Genomic DNA, 26,186 nt, shown 5'->3' with positions numbered 1-26,186 from the left:
CACTTCCAAATCATGCCTGTTGGTTCATGCTAAGATTGTTCCCGATCTCTAAATGGCTTGGACAGGAGACACTATTTACCTCCTCCAGTAAGTTTATGGGGGTATTCAGAAGAGAATTCTAGAGACCTTGGCAATTTGTGTGGTCAAAGACTTAATGACTAACCAGGAATGTAAAATATTCCAGCTTTGGTCTTAGGAAGCTGAAGTCTCATTTTAGGCAGGTTTGTTTAGATCTTTCTGCTGCTGTAGCTTTGGTTGTACCTTTCACAGGCATCAGTCTCATCTTTGTCACCTACTGGTAGTATTCTGAAAGCTCTGGTCATAGCTGATAATATATTAGCTTTAATTTAAAAACTAAGTCACCTGCTTATTAAGATTATGGAAAAGGTTTGAAATAGGCTGGCTGTGTAGTAAATGCTGAGCAGAAGAGAAGTAGAACTTCAGAATAACACTGTCGTTCTCAGGATTTTTTTGGGGATGACTATTTTTTTTTCTTCCATTTGGCATTAGAATAATTTGTTGAGGAAAACGGTAGTTTATTTTAATCCAGATAACAATATTTCCTATGCTTTCCTTACTTTTTAATCTGCTCTTCTTACAAAGCAAAAGTACTTTGGTGGACCCCACGGCAGTATTTTTGTTTAAGTGGGATCATGGCCCTCTTCTTAATTTTGGTCAGGTTTTGGTTCCTGTATGCCATATTCTGCACCTGTGTTGGAGTGGGCCCATACCCATGTGGTCACCTCTATCACTTTGTAATTTTGCCTTCCATCACATTAGCATTTATTGCTCTCTTTACAGCATTCCCTTCACTATATCCACTAGAAAACCTACTAATGCTAATTACTTGCAAATAGTAATGGTAATTTTAATGACAACCTCAGTAAATTGTTTTTTATATGCTGTAAGAAAATTGAAAACTAAATGTCCATTTTGCTGCTTAATAAGAGTCTTACAGAACAACTAATATTCCTTGTGCTCCTTCTGTCTGATGGGAGCACAAATAAGAATCTCCCAGTACCCTTTGAGAATCCTTTTTTGAGTACCATGGGGTGGGTTAACAGGAGTTGAGGTAGAAATGAAATAGAAGTGGAGGTGCAAAGAACCTACACAGGAGGTAGAAATGAAATAGAAGTGGAGGTACAAAGAAAATGAAAGATGAAGGTGGAGAGGCTGTGAAAGAGGGTGAAACATGAGGAAGATCAAACAGGGTAGAGGAAGCCCTGATAAGACTTTAGGAGCACCTCTGGATAAAAGACAGGGCCTTTTGGCTCTCTTCTTTCTGTGGTGTGTGGGAGACGGAGTCCAGGACTGCTGCAGCTGTAGCAGTGTTGGGCCAGGGTGGAGTGATGCAGGAGGTGACAAACACCAAAGTGGTTGCACTGTAGTCCAAGGCCTGCTTTTCACCAGTAGAATTGGTCAGAAAAGGTGCCACATGTGTTCCATGTGCAGTAGAAGCGCTGGGGGTGCAGGTGAAGGTGAGTCAGTGTCAGTGCCCACTGGTCCTGCCCCAGTTTGTGTGAGCTGTGCAGCAGCCACCTACTGGGACACGGGGGGGTTTGGGCATCCCAACGCTGCTGCTGCTGTCCCACCAAGGCTCAGCTCCTGCCTCTGCCTGGGCTCTGCCGTCCCTCTGCCTGCCCCCCTCAGGGCAGCATCCCCAGCTGCTGATGGAGGCTCCTGCTGGCTGGGGCGGCATCCTGGTGCTTCCAGCCCAGCTCAGCTCAGCTCTCCTGGGCCCCGTGCTGCAGACAGGACCCAGCGCCTCGCTCACAGCCAGCAGGCACCACTTATCCCCGTGTGAAGTGACTGCCCACGGGTTCTCTGCTGATTTGGCACGAGTGGAGGGCTCTGTGGTTTGGCAGAGTTTTCCAGAATGGGCCCAGGCAAAGTGGGTTTGGAAGAGGGGAAGCTCTGGGTTGGGAAATGCCGGTGAAGAGAAATCTTGACTTGTCGCAGGCCCCTGCCCTGACTGCCCCCAATCCATAGCCTAATGCCCCAAGAGAGGGGAGAACTGGAAAAGAATCTTCTTACACAAACCTTTCTCAAAGGATTCTGGCATGGAAAGTAGCTCTGGATAAGATCCATTTGCTTTTAAAGTAGTCAGTACCTGGTAAGAGCCAAACTCCTGCCTGTCTTAATAATTTAAGCTTTGCAGAACAGAAGCTGGGTGAAATTTTGACCTTATAAATTACTGCTGCATAAGTAATCCTCAGGAACACTCCCAGTATTGTTAACTGTTTGTACTTACCCCAGGACTTTGGAACAATTCTACACTTTCGCAATAGAAATAAAGCATTAAATGTGTTGTAGACTGTCAGTTTTGCATTCAAGTGTGATTCAAAAGCTTAAGAGAAGTTGGTATTAATGAGAAGAGTTGGTTTAGACAATCTGGTTTAATTCAGATGCAGTTGATGCACCTCTTCTACATTTAGTCTTGCTTTTAAAAGATAAAAATAATTTGTATAATGTTACAAGTATGCCAGAAACAACAGTTAGAGACATATGTATCAAAACAGAAAAGGCAAGGGGCACTTTACAGCCAGGTCTGGTTTTAAAAAACAAAAACCCCCAAACCAGTCTGTATTAGGAGCTGATGTGTAGAGGAATGTGAGTGTTGGGCAGATATAAATTGAATGACAGGTATGAATATGCATAACTATAGTTTGTGAAGACTTTGCACCTAATTCAACTTTCACCCAAGATAACTCTCACTCCTGTTTGCGCTGTCAGTGACTTGGCTTATGTTCTGCCTTTTAAAAAAGATTGATTAACCTGTCCCTTCTGATTTTTGACTTGCTTGTATTCACAGTGCTTTTGAATTCTGTAGCAGCATATATGAATACTGTAAGCTGAAGTCTGTTCATATTGCAGTACCCCATTCGGAGCTGTTCCACAGAATTTTGTTTTAAATAGTGGAATTCAGCAGTTGACTCCCAGGCACAAATAACCATGTAATTACTCTGCAATCACATAGTAATTAGCATATACTATTCATATATTGTATAATTATATGCCCTGCAGATTACAGAGTAATTATATTTGTACTAAACATATAATTCTATATACTGTATAAAAAAACTTTGAGAGTTCATAGTTAATATTATAGTTGTATGCTAATGTAGTACAACATTTTATATAAAAACGTTACGATTTTATGAGAGGGTTGTGTTTTGGGTGTCTCTTCTCTTCTGCATCTGGTGTTGCATAATCTGTTGTAGGCTGCTATTATAAGAAATGCTGGGCTCTTAATTTATAGTCAAATGTTGCATATTTACAGTTTTGTAATTTATGAAGATAAGATGCAAAAGTTGCCATTTTGTTGTGCAAGCAGCTGAGATTGAGAAGGACTTGGAGTGTGATTGTTAAATTACAAAAGTTAAATGTACAAACACACTGAACACAGTTACAGCATGCTGCTAGAGTGAAACACAAATCTAATGCTCCTTAGCTTTGTGTTATTTTTGGGTAGGTGAGATGCATGGGACAGTTGCAGGTGATCTATTTGAATAATGGGAAGTGTGTGCAAGCAGCCAAGGCCCATCTTGGGCACAGTGTGTTCCAACAAATGCAGCACCTCAGTGCAGCATCTCAGCCAAGCTGCTCCGTGTTTTCCTGCTGAGGAAGAAGAGAAAAAGATGAGTGGCAGTGAGTTGTAGAAGGACCTTGGACTGAGTTTCTGGGTAAAGGTGAAAGATCTACGGGGGAAAAAAGCTTTCTGTAAGACCAATTTAGAGCTTTGGATCATTTAAAATATTTTATCTTCGGCCAGCCCCCCCAAGAGGTTACAGCAGATTTCAGATATTTGCAAAATGTTTTGTTCAGCTTGCAAATTCTGTAGCAGTGGGAAATTAATGTATTTTCTTGGATCTCTGATGTTGGCATTCCTAACATCCAAAGCAGCATTACAATTATTCTTAATTGAATTTCGCAATCTGATGCCAGTTGCCTTAGTTTTCAAGCAAACCATCTATTGGGTTTTAATATCTGGGTAATGTATTGAGAAATTAAATGTGTAATTATAGCCTTAACTTATATCTGAGTTTAATTTTTACTATAATTTCTTGTATGTGTGTGAGAAAGGGACATCCTTGTTTTAAAATGTTTTCTTTCACAGTCACTTTTTAATTTTATGTCAGCTTTTTCAAACCTTCTAAAGTTCATAAATTTTCCAGGGTTCAGGTCGAGTTTATAGATCTTATAACCGTGTTTTACCTAAGTATGGAACTTGTGGGTGGCCTTAGAGAGCTCCCAGACATGAGGCTGCACCTGATTTCCTTCCTATCTGGTTGGGCTGTCCTCAGACCTCAAAAAATGTAGTACTGGGCATGTCTACTTTACTTTCTGCACTATACACAGATTAATTTTAAAAGTTGTCACCTGGGGTAGTCACAGCATGTCATTTAACTTGTTCAAGGGAAAGAACTGGGAAATGTCAGAGCTTTACAAAACCAGAGTTAGAAGCCCATGTTCTCACTGTGTTCTTATGCCAGATGTATGCTTTTAGAGAAAGAGAGCTGTTTAGTGAGTACCCAATCCTCACCCTGCATGTCTGCTGCGAAGAAGATGAAGTACACCCTGCCCAGAGTGTCATTTATTCACCAGCATATTCACTGCCCTCACAGCATGCCCATGCTCTTGTTCACTTGTTCAACCACTACCCCGAGAAACAGAAGGACTGGTCCCAGTTCCTGGCACTGAAAGCTTTCTATGGAACAAATAAATGTATTCAGGGTCTCGTTAACAGTGAAATAACCGCAAAGCGCGAAGTGTAAATGTGACGCCTTTCTCACCGCTGCTGTGTTGTTTTTTTCTAGTGGAGCCAGTACTTTCAAAGGGGAACAATTGCTTGGATGCAGCCAAAGCTTGTAACCTAAATGACACCTGCAAGAGGTTCAGATCTGCTTACATAACGCCCTGCACCAGCAGCACGTCCAACGAGATCTGTAACAAGCGGAAGTGCCACAAGGCCCTGCGGCTGTTCTTTGACAAGGTGCCCCCAAAGCACAGCTACGGGATGCTCTTCTGCTCCTGCCGGGACGTGGCCTGCACTGAGAGGAGGCGCCAGACCATTGTTCCTGTGTGCTCCTATGAGGACAGGGAGAAGCCAAACTGCCTGAATTTGCAAGAGTCCTGCAAGAAGAATTACATCTGCAGGTAAGATAGCACACGGCAGGGGAGTGATTAATGAGGTACCAGGGAGAACTTTGTGGTGCTGATGGATTTGCCAGGGCTAAGGGTCAGAGTGCCCGCTAAGGAAAAGGATGAGTCAGGGAAAAAAAGCAAATGCCTCTGACATCCTTCACAGAGTAACAAAAGCCCTCATTTGCTTACAGTGTGTGCCTTCTCCAAAAGTGGTCACAGCTACTCCCTCACATTATGGAGGAGTCTTTAAACCCCCAGTTTAATTTTTACAGGTTTTTGTTGGAAACATTGTGTCTCTATGAAATAATGTCTCAGTATGATTTTTATGTCCCATTAGTGACCAGATAAAAATAGAATTTTTTATTACAATGGGATTTATTTTCATTGTCCATGTGAGTACTAATAATTGGGAATACAAGCTTCATGTTGGACATCATAAATAGTCACAATGCAGAGACTACTCATGTGTTTTTAATTAATTGGAAAAAAAGGAGTCCACATTGTAGACAGAATCCCACTGTCTTCATAGAGCTGTTTAGCCTTGAACTTGTCTCATCTCCCCTCCCCTGAGCAGAGTGCTGGGCTGATGTAACTGGGGGTCATTGATTCACTGACTTAATTCCCAGCCTCTTTCCCTGAGAGTTCTGGCAGTGCAGAGCCCTGCTCCACAGGACAAGCTGGGTCCTTTCCCCTCCTGGGGTCCCTGCAGGTTCTCACACAGAGCTCACTCAGTGGCAAACGGGGCCTCCTCTGCTCTCAGGAAATGCTTTGCTCCTACTTAGCATTGTGTATGTTTATATTAGAGTATTGTTGTGCTAATGTCATATTTATGAAGTCGTGCCTGAGAATCCTGCTCGTTTCTAATGTGTAAATTTCTTGTAGATTATCCAATTCTGTGAATTAGCAAACAAGGGAGATAAACACTATTGTAAAATGTCAAGGACACTGAAGATAAGATCTAAATCTTAATAAGTACTTACTTATGCTTGGTAAAATATTTACTTTGAAGTTTGTTTATGAGATTTCCACTGCTGGTTTGAAGCTTTTTGCGGTAGCACTTCGGCTGTGCCTGAGTGTTGTTCAGAGGTGAGGAGGTGAGCAGTGCCCTGTCCTCCATGGCTTTGGGGGAATCTGGAGACACATTTCCTGCTGGCCACAACAACAGGAGCAGATTTAAATCAGAGCAGTCTGACTTGCATTCAGCACCTTGACTGCTGATGCTGCTGCAGTTTATGAAAGCCTCAGAACAATCCATTTTCTGTTTCCATGTTGCTCCATTAGTATTTTCGCTTCTATGTATTGCCTTCCCTATACACAGGTCCTGTTAATTAGTAGAGTTACAGTATCTTTACTCTGTTTTCTGCCAAACTCAGTGTTACAGTGCCAGTGAAACTGGAGAGAGGATTTTATAGAGAGACTTCTCCCTGTTATTTGGGTTGTAGTATTCTGGAATTAACTTGTTAAATTAATGCCATTACTTCTCTCATGACTGTGTTTTTCTTTGGTCAGCTTTGATCTAATGTTGTCTCAGCAGTTAAGTTTTTTATGGCATTTTGTTTAATTTAACTTCATGAGTCTGGTATTGCTCTTTCTCCATAGCAATGTTGCAGGGGAAAACTTGGTAAAATCTCTGCCTGAAGTTGCAGTCAGCACTGATATAAAAATGGATTTATTTGCAAAAGAACAGTGGCTTCCTTTGCTTTAGAACATCAAAATTAAAAAGTTTTGGCTCTTCCAAGGCTCTGTGAGACCTGGCTGTGAGGGTGAGGGGCAGCACTGGTACAAGGGAATGGGTGGGCAAATCCCTGCAGGGCCTGGGGCAGGCTCAGTGTGGGCAGCACTTAGGTCCTGTGGAGGTACCTCAGCCAGCTTGGTGCATGTCTGAGAGTCACCTCATGTTGTGTTACAGCCTCCTGGGCTCTCTAAACTGCTGATGGTTTAATACCTTCCCTCTCTGCTGTCATGGAGAGGAGGAATTGGCACCAAAGCTGTCCCAGCCTATCAGGCAGTGAAAGACATTTTGTCTCTGTGACTTGTGCACTTACAGGAAATTGGTGAGATTTGTTCCCCTTGTCCTGCAGGAAAACAGGGACTTGGGCAGGGCAGGAAAGAAATGGGAGATGTCCTTGCTGTTGTAACTACTGGCACTGATAAATATCAGTCCTTAAAGTAATTCCAGGTATGTTTAGAATAACTAAAAGCAGTAGTCAGTAGGTGTGTAGTTCTGACTCTGATAACTTCTATTTCATTTTGAAATCTGAGAGAGTATCTAAATGGCAGAATAATTTGAATATATGGTCTGCCTACTGTGAAACCAGGTAATTTAGAAACTGTTATTTGCATGCCTATTACACCTATTAAAGCCTTTTCATAATACTAGGGGTATTATGAACAAGGGGTGCAAGTTCTAAAGGTTTTCTGAAAATATGTTCATAAAATGGTTTATGAATGCTGCTTACTCAGAAATGCAAGATTTGAATCTGCCTGTACTCTGTATAAAAAATCAGCTGGGCCTGTGTAAAGTGTTTAAACATTCAGTTTTGAACACTCTTAAAAACCTTTATCCTGGTGTATATATCACCAAATCTGTTCTTGAAGCAGAGTTAGGAGCAGGGAAACAATCTGGCCAAACTAAAGGCACCACTAACGTGACAGGACGCTTTGCTTTTTTATTATTTTTTTTATTCAATTCATTAATCTCTTATATAAGAAATTCTCAATTGAGGGATAAAGAGACCTGAAATGTCAGGAAATGCAAATAGGTTCTGACTTATGTAAACAGTCCTAATTTTCAACTTCATCAGAATGCTGAATGGTTCACTTCCATTGTCATTTGTCTGCTGCCTCTGCTTGTATCCCAGTCCTTACCCAGCTTTGAAACAATTGTAGTCTCTCAGGCATGTCTGTAATGCTCAGTGAGAAGAAAAGCAAAAAAAAAAAAACCAAAGAAGAAGCCATTAGAGTTCTTTTCTGTTGTGAGCATAAGCAAATCTTCTAAGAAGAGTCAGTGTACCATCAAAAACTTTCACCAGTGATGTCCTGGAATAGTACAAACCTCTAAAGAACTTCGTGATCTGATCACTTCAGCTAACAATTACTCTTCAGAGAGCTGACTAGCATGTTTTAGGACTATCATCCTGCTGTAAATGCAGGGCAGGATGCTTCATATTTGCCACTATCACATTTGACAGTACTGCAAATACTATTTTGCTTGAGTAATGAAAGTGTGAGTCATTAGTTTGGTCTTTTTAATAACCTGTGTCTTGAATTTGCATACTTGGGATTTTTTCCTGGATATGTTCAGAAGACACTGACCAGAATGATAATGATACAGACACATTATTTATTGAAATAATGCTATCAATCCATTCATGTGCTGCAAAGATCAGAAAAGAAAGGCAGCATCTTTTTGCTAATAAACTGGTTGGAGCATGTTTCTTCTCCTTCACAATAATTACACTCAGAAAGACTGGTCAGATCATTGAGGTCCATTTTTGAAGCTCAAATAGCCATAAAGTAGTTCTTAACTAATTTCAGAAGACAGTTGTCTTCTTCATTTTTTTGCCTTAATTCTGCAAAAGATACATACTGTTGTCTGCAGATGTTTGACACTGAAAAAAATAGAAAAATATGCTTAACATATTTAAATAACTTCTTCATGTGGGATAAGGAGAAGGATAACAATGAAATATCCATTCAAGTTCCAGTACATGGGTCATCTCCTTGAAAATACAGTGAAAAATGTTTCCAGCTCTGTGTGTTCAGAGAGTCAAATCTTTATAAATGTGCTTTCATTGGTGTGTTCTTATCTCTTGACCAGTTTTTGGTCACCTGTCCTATCCAATCTTAATTTTGTTGCAGCCACCCACTCAGCTCTGCATGAAGGATGTCTGCCTCTGCAGGTATCAGAGCATTCTGTGGGGATATGCAAACATTATTGTCGGTGCAGAGAAGAATTCATCCACAGGAAATGTTAGAACAGAAGCTCAGCTGCTTGCTGCACTTCCTGAAAACATCAGAAGCTTGACAAGGAAATAATTTTCCTTCGTGATATTCTGTTGAACACTTTTAATGATAATTAACTGTGGAAAGGGAGTCACTGTGTCTGTGCTCCTTTTCTGTGAGGCTTGTGGAAATCTGCAGGTGCTTCACCCCTGGGACCTGTTGGTGAAAGTGGCTGCTCTGTGTGAGTCCTGTGCACTGCTCCTGCAGCAAAAGCCACTGCTGACTGCAAACCCTGCACCCTCGTGCTTCAGCACTAGAGACAGGTGAGATGTTATAAATGTGCAGGCTATCCCTTTTTGTCCTGCTTCAGAATGGGGGAGCCCACAGCCTTTTTCTAGGAGGGAGCAGCCCTCAGTTCCAGGATTAACAGGGAGCAGTGCACTGGACGGATGTGCAGGAGGAGATGGAAGAGGTGAAAAAGAAATTTGCCCTTTTCTTCACATTTTCTATTCCTTATACTTCTCCTTCATTTTTCTCATTTTTTTTCCATTGCTTTTCCCCCCTCCTACCTCTTCCCCTTGCTTAGACTCCTTTCATCTCCTCTCCCCAGATCTTCCTGCAATTATCTGACTTTCACTGCCTCTCTGACACGTTTGAATTCCATTACAGCCACTTAGGGTGCCTCCTCACCTGCTTCTCTGCATGTTGTGCTTCTCCTCCCTCAGTATCCTGCCACGGTCCAGTGATCATCTGTAATTCAGCAAATGAGAGGGAAAACAGAGGTGCTGCCTCCCTTTCTGAGCCTTGGAGCTGATCTTGGTGACAATTCAGCTGGTCAGATAAAAGCCTGAGTGCTCACTCTCAGCCTGACTCTGGTTTTGCATGCTAAAAGGGCACTTGGTGGGTGTTTTTATGAAGGACACAGTAGCATTGCACAGTTTGGGGTAACAGAGCTGGGTCTGAGTCCCTCTGGGGCATTTATATCAATTTGGCACTTGGAGCACTCTGGCAGCTCCTTGAGATGATCAGTTTGTTGTGGTTATGCAAAACCAGGGCCACAGTGTAGTTTCTGTAATGCTGTTAAGGACATGAAGAAAAGGACACTCTTGATTTCTAGAGAAGTGCAGGGTGTGCCTGCATTGTGTGTTTGGAGGCTGAGTCAGGGAGTGGGTGCAAAACCTGATTCACCCTGCAGTAGGTGTAGGATGCTTGCAGTGTGGTAGGGTGAGCCTGAGCTCCCTGCACCTGCACTCAGAAGAGTTCCTGTGTCTCTAGAATACCAAGTGGGGCAGAAAAAATTGTAAGTCTGCTTTTTGGCCCATGCCCACAAGCTCACCTCACATAGCCTGAATTTGAAGTGTGATTTTTATACATACATGTATATACAGGCATGTAAATGTATGCATATATGTCTATATTGCTAGAGGTTTATTTATTTAAGTGGAAAAAAAAAAGAGACAAAGCAGGTGTTCATTAATTTTAATGAACTAATAGTGAGGCATGGTGACAGTTCAGAAAATTCAAAAAATGGGGTCTGAGGGGAGGTGGGAAAGAAGCTGGAGTAGTCTGCAGGGGAAACTGGATGGTGTAGTGGAATATGTGTGTGTGGAACTGCTAGCCTGGAAAAAATATTAATGCAGTCTCTGCAAAATAAGCAAAAACCTTTCAAGAAAGGCAAAGTAAAGATAGAAAATACTGCAATATTGTATTATTTTCTTCCCTTTCTTTACATGATTCATTACTTTGATGTCTTCTGTTAGCAGAGCAAATAGACATAATATTGCTCTCCCTTCCCCCTCAGAAACAAAGGTAACTTTAAATTTCTTCCATCTGAATAAAACTCAAAATGAATCAAGCAGTTCCTCCTTATAAGGTGTCCATAAATCCCTTTGGAATCAGAAAAATCCAAACATCCTGCAAAACAAGACTGCTTTGTCCCTGTTGAAGTGTGCATGGATCTCATTCTGCAGTGCCCAGATCTGCTTGGCTGGCCCTCATTTATTCTCTCTCTGGTCAGCTTAGGAGGGGCTTGAAGATTAAAAGCTTGCTGGGTGATTGACATTTCTCCAAAAGCAGGAGAGACACAAGGATACAGTAATTAGAAAAATGGCTCAACTTTAGTCGTGCACCCAACTTTCCCTTGCCTTTGTGCTGTAGCAGTGAGGAGAGTTCATGCTCCAAGAAGCAGTAACTAGGCAGGATGTCATGCTGAGGTCCCTTGTCAGGCAAGCTCAAACTCTCCAGGCAGCATCCCTGCAGTCAGGTAGATCCTCTGCTGATCAGGTTAAAAATAACCTGTGGCACTGAATATTCCATATTACCTCTCTGCAGGGCTGGAGAAGTGGAAGTGGGAATAAAGAGTGTGTGTCTGGGCATACAACAATCACAAAAGAAACTTGGATGCCAAGGATTCAGGTTTTATAGGCTGTATTTAGATACCCTGCTTCCATGTCACTCTCTTTCAAGGAAAATGACTCAGTGAGCTTGAGTGGTGCTGTGTACTGAGTACAAGTGCCCCAAGTTTTTGGAGCTGAAATTGTCACAAGTATTGAGGTACTTGTGACCATTTCAGCTCCAAAAACTTGGGGTACTTGTATCTAAATGTGATCCTTCAGAGAGTTGCTTAGGTTGGAGAAAAGCATTAAGAACATCAAGTCCGGCCATAAACCCAACACTGCCAAGCCCACCACTAAACCGTGTCCCCAAGTGCCACATCTACAGGCCTGTTGACTACTGCAAAGGGTGGTGACTCCACCACTTCCCTGGGCAGCTGTTCCAATGCATGAAAACTCATTCCATGAAAAATATTTTCCTAATATCTGATCTAGACCTCCTCTGGCACAACTTGAGGTCATTTCCTCTCACCCTGTCATTTGTTACTTGGAAGAAGACCTTGCTACAGCCTCCTCAGGTAGTTCTAGAGAGTGATAAGGAACACTTCCCTGAGTGTTCATTTTGTGTCAAAACACTTATTTTATTAATTTAAGTGGAAAAGAAAAGCTTCCTGTATAATTTAAGAAACAGGAATACTACACATTAGGAACATGAGCCAGGGTAGGGTTACAGCAGGGCTAAAGTGACCCATTTTGTTTTGTTGATTTATCAGGGCAGGGGGGAGAGATTAAACTACATATGCTAATTAAGCAGTTTCACACGTGTTTAGTCAAAAATATTGAAATCCAAGACAGTTAAATTTGGCATTAAACTTTAATAGAGATCTAAATTTGAAGCTACTCCTGTCCTTACAGTTATGCAAGCACTTAATTGCTTTGCTGGATGGGGTTCCAACTAGGAGTACTGCTACTGCTGACTTTTTGCATTGTTAATTGAGAGATTTCAGTAGAAAGGAGTTTAGCATCCACTGGTTTGATGAGTAGTTTCTACCCTCTGATCTATTAGATGTAGAAAAGTGTAGAGAAGATCTGTCATGTACGCCCAGTCACGTTTGGCTAACTTGCTGTTTCTGGGGCAAAGAAAGGGTGTATATATCACAGAATAGCATTTTCTTTAATAAATCAAATCTTTTTTCATTTACCTCAAGCCATGTATATGCTACAGGCAAGAAGCTGCTCTGTGTTTAATGTAAATAACAGATCTATTCTATCAAGTCCATTCCCAGTGTACTTCCTCTGACATCAGTGACTTCAGTGGATTTATTCCAGGGGTGATTTTGGCTCTTCCTAATCTGTGTAGGTAAATCTTCAGGCAGTGCTAATTAGGAGAATGTCAACTGATTTTACCATTCCGTTATGCTGGACTTTGTAAAGGTTATTTATATCATTCTACATCAGGGCCCAGTGAGAGAATATTTCTGGTGGCAGTTCATCTGTTAAAATAGCTGCAAGAAAATGGAAGCACTGGAGCTAAAAATAAAACTTTGTTTCTCAACAGAGCAAGTGACAGCCACATGCATATCTTCAAATTTTAGCATTCTCATGTTTACTGAATAGAAATTACATTGCTTTAATTATGTTAATAATCACTACAGTGTTACTGGAGTAAGTCCTCTAAGTGGAAGCGAGATGTAAATGTGGCAGTGTCTGCAAAGACTTCTCAGCAGAGGTGCTGGTTGTTTCCTGTGGTTGTTTCCTATGCTTTAATGATCTGCTGGCTTTAAAACAAGTGACACAGAAGGCGTTTTCTGATGTGTGTTTACTGTTGATGATAGATTTTCTGTGTGAGCTGACCGCGACCCTTGTCTGAGGTTATTGAGAGATGACCTTACATCAAAAGATAATGTTTGTGCTTACATTAATTTTCTTCAAGCACAATCTATAAACCATTAAAGGAACCTTTTTATTATAAAGCACATACTACTAAGAACTCTGTGAAATTCAAGCTGTATTATTTGAATATTCATTTTCTTTTGTACCAGTTCAAGCGTAAGTCACAGTGGTTGTCCTCTCAGTTATGATGCTCCCTTTGCCAATTAGTCATTATGAAAGGCTGGAGGTACATCTCAGTTACTGGCCATCAGGCAGCATTGCAAAATATTTTTCAGAATGGATAGTTTGTTTCAGAACAACCTCTGTAAATGTCTGGGTGTATCACGGGCTGTCAACTCCTGGCCTCACTTTTTTTTAATCTGCCTTGTGCGTTCACATTTTTTGAGAGTGGAGTAAAAAAAAGTGCTCTTAATACAGTACATCATCCTTAACTGGTAAAAATTATTTGTTTTGCAGTTTTACACTACAAATCAGTGCTTTCTGTACTATCATTGTATACCCATATTACTTCTAAAAGCAAGTAAAACATGTTGAATAAGACCAACACTCTCTTGGCTTGCTGCTGCCAGAACTTCTTGACTTGATGTTTGGTGGGGCTGTTTTGTGCATGAAAAAATGGATCCACATAAAAAAGACTCTACTCTGCTTTTATCTTCTGTATTTCTGATTTTATATTTCTTGTCTTAGTCCAAGGTCAGAGCAGTATTTAGAGTAGCTCCAGGACGGGTTTCAGCTATGCTGGCTGCCCACAGACCCTGCTCAGCTGAGTGCAAGGACACACTGGACACTCTTTCTTTCCTTGAGCCACTCCTCTGACAAGGGGGCACGGAGTTGTTTCCTTCAGGAATGCCACCACACATACCCCTGAGAGATTTTCTGATGCAAAGAGCATCCCTGCATAACCCCAGGAAACCTGATGTTCCAGTACATCTACCAACAGAAACTTTTCTGGTGAAGAGAGAACTTGTATTGTACTCTTTAGATTATTTTCCATCTCCAAACTCCCATCAGTTTCATGCTTGAGCTAGTAATAGTCTATTATGGTTTATTCAAGTGGTTGCAGGGAACATTATTGCCATGGATGTCTTTCTCAGGTACTTGGAAGCACATCCTTTCAGTGTGCACTCACAATATAGTTATTCATAAACACTGAGGCATCCAGTGGCACGCTCAAGGACTTGCATTGGCACTACTTTTCCTTGGCTTGCTTTTTGAGAGTGACACTGATTTTCTTAGGTTACCAGCCTGTAATTCAGACTATTCTGCTTGCCCAGCTAATGAAGTGAGAACAGCTCTCCCCATAAAGCAGTTCTTTCCTGAGTAACATCCTGTCAGGAGACACTGAGGCTTGGGCATCTTTAAAAATGCCAATCATTTTTATTTTGAAGCTTCAAATTAAACAGCATAAAGGAAATTAAACAAACAACATACAAAATCATGATAGCTGGAAAGCAGCTGGTGGATTTGTTCATATTATTGGAGAGCTTTGGTACAGAGACAGGTAGACTTAATAGAAATCTTACCAGCATCCCCTGATAAAATCACTGGCTGACAATTCAGCCTGTCATTTTGTAGAGGGCTCTGACAGAAGTGTTTTCTTTGCAGCTGGGAAGACAGAAACACATTATGAATGCTTAAGGTCGATGCAAGGAAACAGAGCCCTGCAAAGCATATTTAATATAGGTTTGATTTCCTGTGGAATGTTTTCCAGATGTTCTCTCCAACAGGCCTCTAAAAATGATGTGAGGTAATTTTTTTTTTTTTTTTTTTTTTTTTTTGCAAACAGAAAGAGAAAATTCTGTTTTGTGTCACAGCATCTGAGAATCACTGTTCTAATTCTTTATTGCATTACCTTGTGCTCAGGATTTTCACCATATTTTTCAAAATTGGTTTTATTGCACAAAAGGTCAGTAGTAAATAAATATTTATATAACCCAATTTCAAATAAATCATGCTTGTTTAGAATCACATTTGAGCTTAGTAGTTTCCCTTAAACCCAAAGGAGACCTAATATATTAAATTAAAATTACTCTCATGCATGATCTTGAGTCGCTTAGAGGATTTAATTAACATTGATAAACTATGGCATTAGTGTTTTGTTAAGTTCTTTTGATTTTCTGTAGCAGATACTGTGTAAAAAGATCTAACTGGTCACCAGCAGATGATATGAGCAAAGGGAAAGGACAATATTAACAGAAAATGGTATAGAACTTATTTTAGTTTGCTTTCCACAAAGTACAGCAAAAGAACATGGTTGTAGGTATTAATTTCCTAATAGAAGAATGGAAAGAATACAATGTTTTTACTTTTAATTTTAAAATACAGATATGCATAGGTGGAAATGCTTTTCATTTTGCATGACTGAATTTCAAGGAGTTAGATCTCCATTTTCTGGGGTGTTAAATGTCCAGGAGGCCCCTGGTAAGCAAAAAGCCCTGAGCAGTGACATAAATGCTGGCAGATGTGATGGGGACATGGTAGAGGCAGAGAGCTGGGTGGGGTTGGGTGCCCCTCTGGAGGGACCAGCCCTGGTGGCTTTGTGCCTGTGCCTGATGCTCTGAGCAAGCACTGCTGCTGCTGGAAGGCGTCTCAGTGGATCTTGTGTGGTCCCTGGTGTTTGTTCCTGTGTCTAGCTATCCCACAGTCCAAACAGGCTGCCTCTGTGTAATTGGGCATTGTCCATATTTTGCTTCCAGATGAACATCACAGTTTTGAGAGGCAAGTTAAACCCAGAATCAAATATTTGCTTGGGTTTAGGCTTCCAGACATTTAAGATAACAAAACAGCACCAAAACCAGATAAAAGCCAGCTTCTCTCAGTTAGTAGCTGGTATTTGGGATCTAAAATCCTGTAATGGTTTCTGCCAGTGTTGGAAAAGATTTGGATCAGCTAACGTGAAACTGCCTTCAATATTCAGGTCTTGGGAGGCAAATGGTTTGCCAGGAGAAATTTACTTTTTTACCCTTCCCACTCCCTAAAGGTACAAAGCTGAGCTGGATGTCAGGATGCAGCATGAGATGGGGACTTCCTGGGGACTCCAGGGACAGGCAGGAAAGAACCTTTTAGGCTGGGCTCATCCCACCAGCTCAGCTAGGGAATGGGACATCTCTCTGGGTACAGGATGGGACATCAGCCTGTGGGCAGAGCTGGCTCCATGGGGCTCATCTCTGGGCAGAACAAGAACATCAATGACTCAGGACTTGGACACTGTCATTGTTTGAGAAGGAGGGGAGCAGCCAAACACAAACCAGCCTTTTTGTTGGAAAAATTTAGTGGGGTTGCTGTTTAATAAATACATGGGAAAGTGACCTCTTAAATAAAAATGTCAAAATTTATAGTTGCTCACAGGTGCTCAACAGTGTGTTTAGATAGCTAAGGAGGTGTAAGATTTATTAATATTACACAGCTCTAGTGTTCTTTAATGAAAAAAAGATGGGTCAAAGCTACTTTACTACGTGCAGAGAGAGTCATCTCTCGTTATGGAGTTCTTCTGAGGCTTTTTTCATCCCCCTGGTTGATAGAGTTGCTTATGTGGCCTTTGCCTCATTTTCTCACTGTTTATGAAAGAAAGAGAAAATGAAATGCTCCTCCAACAATGAAGCCATTAGTTTGGCCACATACCAGCCCTTGCAACCAACTCTTGCATCCCAGCAGAAGCAGCAGCACTCCAGCCACAGGGGAGCTGCTTGTAGCCAGAGTAGGACACTGCAGTTGACCCCCACGAAAGAAGAACAAGTATTTTGACTTGTTGTTTTTTTTCTGTAATGGTGCCATTTATCACTATGGCACACATTCATTGACTTAGTCTGGCTTTTTTCAGTGTGGGATTTATACCTCTTTTCTGTTTTGAATATTGATGCAGCACTTCCCTTACGTGACTGCACTGCCAAATGGTGTCTAGACGCTCGAGCAGCTCTGACTAATTAGTGTGGTCACCTCGGTCTCTCAGCTCTGGCATTTACCTACTCTTTATGTTACTGCTATAAGTAGGTGCCTAAACACAAGCAGCAGTGCAAGGAGAGGTGGCAATGAGCATGTCCAGGGCTCACCTGACATCTCCAAGGTGTGGCACGGGAATGATGTCGCTCTCTGCATTCCTGACAGGGCAAGTGGTTGTAAGCACTGACTTGGGCATCACAACCTGTGCATGGGCAGCAGCAGGAGACCTGCGTTCAGTGTCTGGCTTGGTGTGAACATCACCAGGAGAGAGGTTTTTCTCCTCAGGGCTCAGCCCTTGTGTACCAACAATACAGTCAGAGAGAAAAAAAAGGACTGAAATCAACACCTGCCATTGCTTCTTGAGGAGGAATCTGCTTCAGAGTGTTGCTTTCTGGTAACTCATTAATATGCAAACTAAAAATTGTAAAAATTTTCTGCAACTTCACAATTCTTACCATACTTTTAAATATTGCACCAATGCTAAAGCTGAATTGACCAGCCTTAAAGAGGGAGAACTGATAAATATCAAAGACAACTTCAGGACATCAAAGAACTTTTACAGAACCTTGAGAACAAAAAGTAGCGAAAACCTAATCAATGTTGCCTATGCAACGGGTTGTGCTAATATAAAATTAAATTGCTTCAAAAATTATATGCAGATTCAATACAATAGTGCTATTAAAAAAGCTTATTTGTAAGCAAATGTAAAAGTTTTGAATTAGCCAACTGAGTATTTGAAGAGCCACTATCATAAGGAGAGCAAATTAACTTTGCTTCCTTTGTATTTTTAACTGTTACAAATTATTTTACTGGTACTAATACAAAGCATTAGAGAATAGCAGGTTTGGGATTTTTTCTCTTCTTTTCAGAAAGGCTGTTTGTTGTTTGAGCAGATTTTCTTTGAATTTGCTGATGGGATTATTCTTACTTTTCCAGCTAATGGTATACAAAATATTTAAAGTAAGCTTTCCAGAACATATGCAGGTTTTCCAGGGCTAAGATAAGACTAATTTAATTTATGGGGGGTTTGCCCTACAAAGATAAGATTTTTTTTTGTTTGTTTTTGTTTTTTCCTCTTCCTGGGAGGAAGATTTCTGAGCAGTACCCCTTATTTATGCAAGGAAAAGGGATCACATCATAGATGTGACTGTGCACAACGAGGATTTCGTGACAGAAAAATAAATTAATACTTTCTTTTAGATGTGGTCCTGCTACATGGTATGAACAATATAAAATTGTCTCTCTCCAGCAGTGAGGTACATCTGTGTACACTGCACATGTAAAACTGTGCACACTTGAGGGTACCTGTGGCAAATTCTGTTTGTTCTCTGGACAACAAAACTGCTCAGTCATGGGTTAGAAACCCTCAAGTTGCCACCTACAGGTTGCCTCCTGCTGAAGGAGCACTAATTCAAAACAGCTTATTTTTTAATAGGACTGCTATTATCAGATTGCTCTGATTCTGCATCCCTAAAAGGATTGTCTCTTTTACCCAAACAGTTCTTAATATTCATGTGCAATACTTTAGGATTAATGGTTCTCATTAGGCTAATTTGTCTGTCTCTCTGGATAAATAGCAGTACCACTGTTTTGGTGTTCACTGATGAGCACACTTTCATCACTGCCAGTCTGCTGGAAGTGTTTGGGGGTAGATCTTCAGTGGGTGTTAATCAGCAGATCTTCACTGAAAGTATTGCAGTATTTTATGGCAGATGGAGGTCTCTGCTTTTATTTCTGGCCTTAACTTCATCTCCAGTGTAAATGACTCCACATAAGTATCAAGTGTGGTTAACAGCTCAGGAGAGGGTGAGCTTGGGTTGTGTGAAATTTAGATGACTGGCTGGGGAAGGGTTGTGTGATAATGTCCAGTAATGCTCAGACCAGAGCTATCCGAACTGTATTTGACTTATGAAAACCTAAATGTGCAATGTTGTCACATCATTACTTTTTATGAGCACAAAAGTTCTTCAGAAATTCACATGGAAATCAAGGTGTATGCAAAAGAGATCAGCAGAGCTATCTTTAGCCTCCTTTAGGGTATACAACAAATAAGTTCTTTAAGTAGGCTGGGTAGTAAATGACTGGGCTTATTCCATGGTTATCAGTCCTTAAAAACATTTAGAGAAGAGGAATGTATTCAATGATCTCTGGACCAGTGCACCTAATAACCTAAGGGAGAACTGGACATTTAAGAAGGATGAAATGATTGCAAGAAGTGTTTTCAGGATTATCAAGATGCCAATTGTATAATCCATTGCAAAAAAGATTTATTTGTGGTCACATAAATAATGAAATTTAGATCTGAGGAGCTACTTTGTTTTAGAAATACAAGAATACTGTATATGCAGAAGGCTTGCCCCTTCTACCATGCAGAGGTTTTTCATACTAGATAGATGTAATAGGCTCTATTGTGTTCCAAACTTGACTTCATCCAGAAATTAGTAGAATTAGAAAAATCCTTGGAAACTATCAACTCTCTTTGTTCCCAGTTGATCCAAAAGCTGGATTTGAGCCACTATCTTAATTACTGACTGGGAGAGGAATCACTGCAGTGATAGAGGGTTTCCTGTCCCAGATTTTCTTCCTGGTGCTGCCATTTATCTCTTTCCATATATTGAGACCCATTTCCTCTCAGCCTGTCTCCTGGCAGGTACAGTATCTATTCACCAGCTAAGCAGGGATTTTATGTAAATTTAGAAATATATGTATACATACATATATACACACACGTATATGTGTATATGAAAGTTTGCTAGAGAGGTTGACTCTTTAAAGCTAATAAAGGCAACTGGGTACAGATTTCCATCTCAAGGTTAAGTGGTTAAATAAGGCAAGAGAGGGGGTGAAAAGCTTAGGGTTGACTGTGGCTTGAAGGCAACCATGGGTTTGCTGGTGTCAGTACAGTTAGAGAAAGATGAAACTAAAATAAGGCCATGAGAGCAGTTCTCACAAATTCAGGTATAGGTTGCATGGAGTTTATTTATAGGATGCTTCTCAAACTAAGCCTCTGAATCTTTTGATGTTTGCCCATCGTTACTTCAGGCCAATTAATGATGTGTATCCATTCCCATTCCGGGGTAGGTAAAACAATAAAGCATACAAAGATAATTAGTCTCTGGAGCATGTAAACAAATAAAGTAAATCACTTGCAAATCACTTGTTTCTGCTAACTTTTGTGGGGTTGTTGCAAAACTGAAAAAGTGCATTTATATTGCAAATCTGCATAATACTGGAGCAGTAATGAAAATTCATAGATTGTACTATTCTGTTTTTGAAAGGGCTTTGCAAAGATTAAGCATCTTATCCTGAGACATTACTGTGGGTTGTCAGATGCAAAAGAACATTTTTATACCTATTTCAGAAAAGAGAAGATTGAAGTAGGGAGGTGATTTTTTTTCCATAGATGAAGGAGTAAATAACACTTTGTAAATAAAAAAAAATCACTACTCCAAGATTACAATGGTAAGATGAGCAGAGGAGTGACTGTAGGATGTTTGACCTTGACCCACCTCATCAATGCCTTGCAAATTTTACAGACGTGAATGGGAGCATTATGTGGCCTTTAAATCACAAATTTAGAAGAAATCCTGTTAGTCCTTTTAATTTCCAACAGGGTAGTGATCAGTTGATCACAGTACAGCTTCAGTCCTGGTCTTAAAGCACCTCCTGCATGGAATCAGTGCTCTCCCCTCCTTGGCCATGGGCTGGCTGAGGTGAGTGAGGATAAAGTGGCCACTCAGCAGCAGAACTCCATGCAGAGCACACTTTCCTTTCATCTCAGCCCTAGAGCCAGTACTCTGGAGTTTGGATAAATGCAGGTTTTAGAAGAACAAACAGATCTCTGTGGATCTGGGGGTGAGGAGGCTGTGCCAGCTGCTCCTGCCTGCTGCCCCAGCTGCTGCTGCAGGCCAGGCCAGGACAAGGTGAGCCCACTCTGGATACGGGGACACCACCAAAGCAGGTCCTGCTTCCAGTCCTGCAGGAAGAGTCTTGCTTGCTCTGTGAGCACAAACATACAGCTTTGTGTAATCAGTAAAAGAGCAGAAACTGTGCTCTGAATGAAGACTCCAGCTGGAGTTCAGATCCAGGCAAAATGAGTCCTCATATGATAAAATCAGTCTTTGTCTTTTTTTCTTGGCATGAAAATGCAGAACATTTCTTTTAGTCAAGGGCAGGCATTTCCCTGTTCTGTTCCTTTTTACTGTTTTGTTACGCTTTTTTGCTCTGACTTCAATAATAGACTCTGGAAAGAGATGTGTCTTAGAAAGAGACTCTCAATAGCTGAAATGTGTCCAATATGCATTTAAGTTAAAGAATATTAAGCCTTGTCCAAAAACTGAGTGTAAAAGGTAAGAATGCCTTCAGGCTTGACTTTTAAAGATACACATTTTTCTTCCCATTGCAGATCTCGCCTTGCAGATTTCTTCACAAACTGCCAGCCTGAGTCACGCTCTGTTAGTGGCTGTCTGAAGGAGAACTATGCTGACTGCCTGCTCGCTTACTCGGGGCTCATTGGTAAGAGGGCAGGGAAGGGTGGGGGCTTGCTCAAGAGAAAAAAACCCCAAACTGCATTTGGAAGGCCTGTGTGAAATAAAAGCTGGAATATAATGCTGTATGATATGACACCAGGCCAGTTTCTGCACCTACATGGAGTGGCCCTGCTTTACCTTACAGAGATTCTTGGGGTAAGCTTGTACATGGCAAGAAAATTAAGGATGGAAGATAAGGAGAGAAAGGTGCTTGAACTTGAAATAAATGCAAGCTTAAAAAGTAAAGCTTATTTAGAGGATTGAATGTAGACAGGAGTAAGGAGTAGGAAGTTAACAAGTGGAAGTGCAGCTTGATTGATATTGCAGCTGTCATCACAAGTTTGGGTAAACACCTTCAGAGAAAGGTACCTGAATCTGAGATATGAAACAATAGATCAATCCAGCCTTTTATCAATTCCAGCTGCTGTTCTTTCCATGATATCCTTCTGTCCACTCTTAAGTGTTTTCAGAGATGCCTGTCAGTGAGATGAGCTGAGACTAAATCTGAAATCCTCTTCCCTTCCCAGCGTAGTTATTTTTGTTTGTTGTCACCTTCCTGAGTGTCAGCATGCACAAGGATGCCTTTATGGAAGCCAGATTCCACATGCCACCCTCAGTATTTGATTCCTGAAAGAAAGAGATCGTGTCAAGAAGTTGAATGTGTGGTAGAAATATCATAGTTGGGCAATAAATAATAAGTGAATGTCAAAACTCTGAAACAAATAAATTTGAAAGGCCACCAGATAAAGTGTTTTTAAGCTTGCAGCCTGCACCTGCTGCAGTGCAGTAATATCTCCTTCTGTTGGGCATGAAGGTGCCAGCTGAGGCCCTGAAGCTGATCCTGCTGTTAAATAAATGTCTCTGGAGATAAGATCGAAATGAAAATATTTCTAGAATAGGTTGGGTTTGCTGAAAAATGACTGAAAGCTATCCTCAGTGACTTCTTGTTACCATTCTTATTACCCTAGCAGTTAACAAGTGAGGTAAGCCCATGTGGCAATGGGTAAAATGAGATGTGATGGCTTCAAAGGATATTCTTCTACCACTGAAGAGATTAAGACAGTATGCAAAGGCTATAACATCTGAGCAGTTATGACAGACTGTCATTTGACTCTCAAACAGAGAATTGAATAGCCTTGAAATCTGATCTTGTCAATGAGATTAAGAAGTCTGGCTGCTGGCAAGGAGTAACTACTACTCACATATACTTCAGATACTTCTGGCTAAGAGCTGCCAAGTTCTTGCTGGACCCTGAGAGTTTTACTGGCAGTTTTGTTGGCTTTATTTTTCAGTTTAACCCCAAAAATAATTCCTCTTTTTTGAATGGGGGCAACCATCTTGCAAAACACTGTCACACATCAGAAATGTGGAATGGGTCTAAGGAGTTCAAATCAAAAGAAGATCTACTTTACAAAGGGAAAAATGCACACTTTTCTTTCTTCCTGCTACCCCCTGGAGACTTGCAAAAGAGGAGCTGACTGGTGTTACGAGAGTTTCTGCTTCTTAGTAGTAATTCTGTTAAATCAAGAAATTACCAAAAACGTTTCTTGTGCTGAAGCAGTAAATTCCTGCTTCTGATATCAATCTGCTGTGAAAGTGGAGTAAGGCAGAAATCAGCAGTATAATCTTTCAAATGTCTGCTTAATAGATACAAAACACAAGAAGAAGAGTGAGACTGTAGTAAGAAGCTGCTACAAATCCATTCATCCATCAGAGCTTCAGGATCTCCATTTAATTAAGATGAACTATTGTTCATTAAAATAAAATATTATTTCATTTAGTCATTTCATTAAATGTAGCAAAAATTGCACCTCCACAGAGTTTGTTCAGGAAACTGAGGCTTCTCTATGGAAGTTACAGTGAATATGAGTCTTTCCTCAAATATAGGGATGTAAATGAGAGTTAACTTCACTGAAATTAGTGGAATCCCACCTAAAATTAATGACCTTAAATGGAAATAGAGCCAGTCACAGCTTTTGTGTGAGGTGCTTTATTAACCAAACGGAGAACAGTCTTTAGAAGCTGCTTGAGTATTTGCATCAGGATGTTATGTATATAATTTTAAAGATGTGGACACTTTACAGGAAGTTGAAAAACCTCAATTCATTGCTTTAGGCTCCTTGTTGTAGTATAGGGATAAGCTAATATTTTCTTTTTAACTATCAGAAAAGTATAAAAAATAATCAACGTAAAAGGAAACTGTGATTAGCCACAGTTGAGTCAGTGCTTTGGTTACAGCCTGGCTGAGCCATCTGGACCCTCTGCACTCCCATATGAATTAAGGTTTGCTCTAAGTGCTGACTTCAAGATCTGCTTTAGCATTCACTTTCTGACACATTTTCCTGTGTCTTGAGCAAAATCCATCCAAGTTCCCTCTTATTCCCAGGAATTCCATGAGAGTTTGTGTGAATAAGCTGGACTTGCTTTGGGCGAAAGAAACTTCAGCCCCTTGTCCCTTCTCCTGGACTTACCATCCATCTCCTTGTTAATTCACCCAAATTTGAGCAACTTCTGGGCTGTGTTCAGGCCAGCTCTGCTTTTGTCTAAATTGTGGAGGTCTCACTGCTGATCTTTGAGACCATCCCAGAGCTGTTTGATACCTAGAGCTCAGAAAACCAAGCATGTCCTATTTTACCCTGGTTTCTCTGATCCCTTAGTGTCCATCAGCAGAATTTCCAAGATGCCAGCTAGTGGAGAGGGGGGGGAAGGGAAAGGCACACACGTCACAGGGAAAAATGAAAATCCACCCCAGGAAACCAAGCATATAATCTGCTTGACTTCACATCTGCCCCCAGGTTTAAATGACAGACTGATTTTCTACTAGCTGCTCTTTCAGCCACTCTGTTTTTGCTGGATGCACAGTCTGTGTGCTGTGTACACACTTTCCTTGTCCTGTCTTTCCTGTATTCATCAACCCTAATTGTACCTTGGTATCTGTTACACTTTTAACCCCTGTCTTAACCCATTTTAATTACCTTATTACCTCTTTGTGATAAGAAAGTCTTACCTCAGTGACCTTTTTAATTTCCTCAGTACCTTTTTGTTTTTTCAACCCTTCACTAAGCATTTGCTAATTAGAATTTTTTTTTCAGCCTACTATTTTCTTTCCATTTGCAAAATCCTCTTGATTTTCTCTTTCTCACACTTCTTTTCAGATCATGTTGCAAGGCTGAAATAGTGTTCTGAACCACCACATAGATGAGGGAGAGACATTTTAATGTGTTTTATTTTAATTTAACATCATCCCTCTTCTTATTTATCTACTGTCCAGTTTTCATTAACAATGCAAACTAAATTTGCCTATTTTACTAAATTCTCTATCTCTTTTTAATGAATTTTGAACAATGCTGTTTACTCATGTACCAATCTCATGTAGAATTCAAGCAATTATTAGTGCAACTATCTGTTAAAAGCTGCAGGAAGCCAAAGGTTTGGGATTATAGTGAAATTTAAGAACATCCCAGAAGGAGAGAAAAGATGCTTTTTGTGAATCTCACAAAGGGACCACATTCATTTTCACATCCATTACTGTCTTCCTCAGGCCAGCCCTAGTGCCTGTTGTCCTTTGTCCCCCACGTCACACATGAGGCAGTTTGCATGTTGATTTGTTCATTTCCCAGCACTGCCTGGTGACTGAAAGGCTGTTAGACATCACTCTGTGATTTGTGCTATTCCTAATGTTCCTTTTTTTAGCTTAACGTTTGATAGCCCTTTCCCGTCTGTTATTGCAGACTGTTGGACCCTGGACCTATGGACCAAATTTTCTCTCCTTGTGTACACTTTGGGTCTCTAACATTTGTCCTTCATCTATTCCATCTTCTTAATGACTACTTTGATGTCAGTTTTGAGGAGATGTGATCACATTTCCTCACAATATATGACCTGTCCTAGGATTGCAAATTATCCAGTGAGGAACATGTTCCCTGAAGCAGCTGGCAGCTGTTCAGGTCTGGAATACCTTCCCCTTTTTATTTAATTTTTCTGTTTTGGTCAGACAAATAAAATAAAGATTGGAACTTCTCAGTCCTTAGGACAGTTTGAAATATCTGACCTGCTGGGGTAATGCATTCAGTGACACTACTGGTTTCAGCAGGTGCTCATCATACAGCAGTTTCCTGATCCAGATGAGGGATGAACACTTGCTGTACATCTTTCAGGACACAAAATGCCTGCTTTGGTTTCATTTCATTCTTGGTTGCCTTTCACTGGCATATAAATGGGAGAATATTTACCCAAGAGTTTGTAACAGAGTTAGAATGATTCTGTGGTTGGAAAGTTGTTGACAATTTTTAGGAAATAATCACTTTACTGAAGAAGTAGTGAAGCAGCAGGATTAATAATAGTTTCTTAGCTGCAAAGAATCTGCTGTACCTTTTCATGCATGCTGGTTGTTGCTCTGTTC

At 40.7% G+C, this 26,186-nt stretch overlaps 1 protein-coding gene across 1 annotated transcript in view; it reads left to right on the top strand.

The window, feature by feature from the left end:
- GFRA1 (GDNF family receptor alpha 1) overlaps window positions 1-26,186 on the top strand; it is a 138,820-nt gene that overhangs the window by 77,625 nt on the left and 35,009 nt on the right. Inside the window, exons 4-5 of the mRNA XM_036385736.1 lie at window positions 4,818-5,157; window positions 21,661-21,770. Of these exons, the coding sequence (XP_036241629.1) occupies window positions 4,818-5,157; window positions 21,661-21,770 (450 nt within the window). The remainder of the gene's footprint in view (window positions 1-4,817; window positions 5,158-21,660; window positions 21,771-26,186) is intronic.

This window comes from Molothrus ater, chromosome 8, assembly GCF_012460135.2.
Source record: "Molothrus ater isolate BHLD 08-10-18 breed brown headed cowbird chromosome 8, BPBGC_Mater_1.1, whole genome shotgun sequence".
Lineage (NCBI taxonomy): Eukaryota > Metazoa > Chordata > Aves > Passeriformes > Icteridae > Molothrus > Molothrus ater.
Note: the sequence above shows the minus strand (reverse complement) of the source record. Positions and strands in the feature narration are given on the sequence as shown.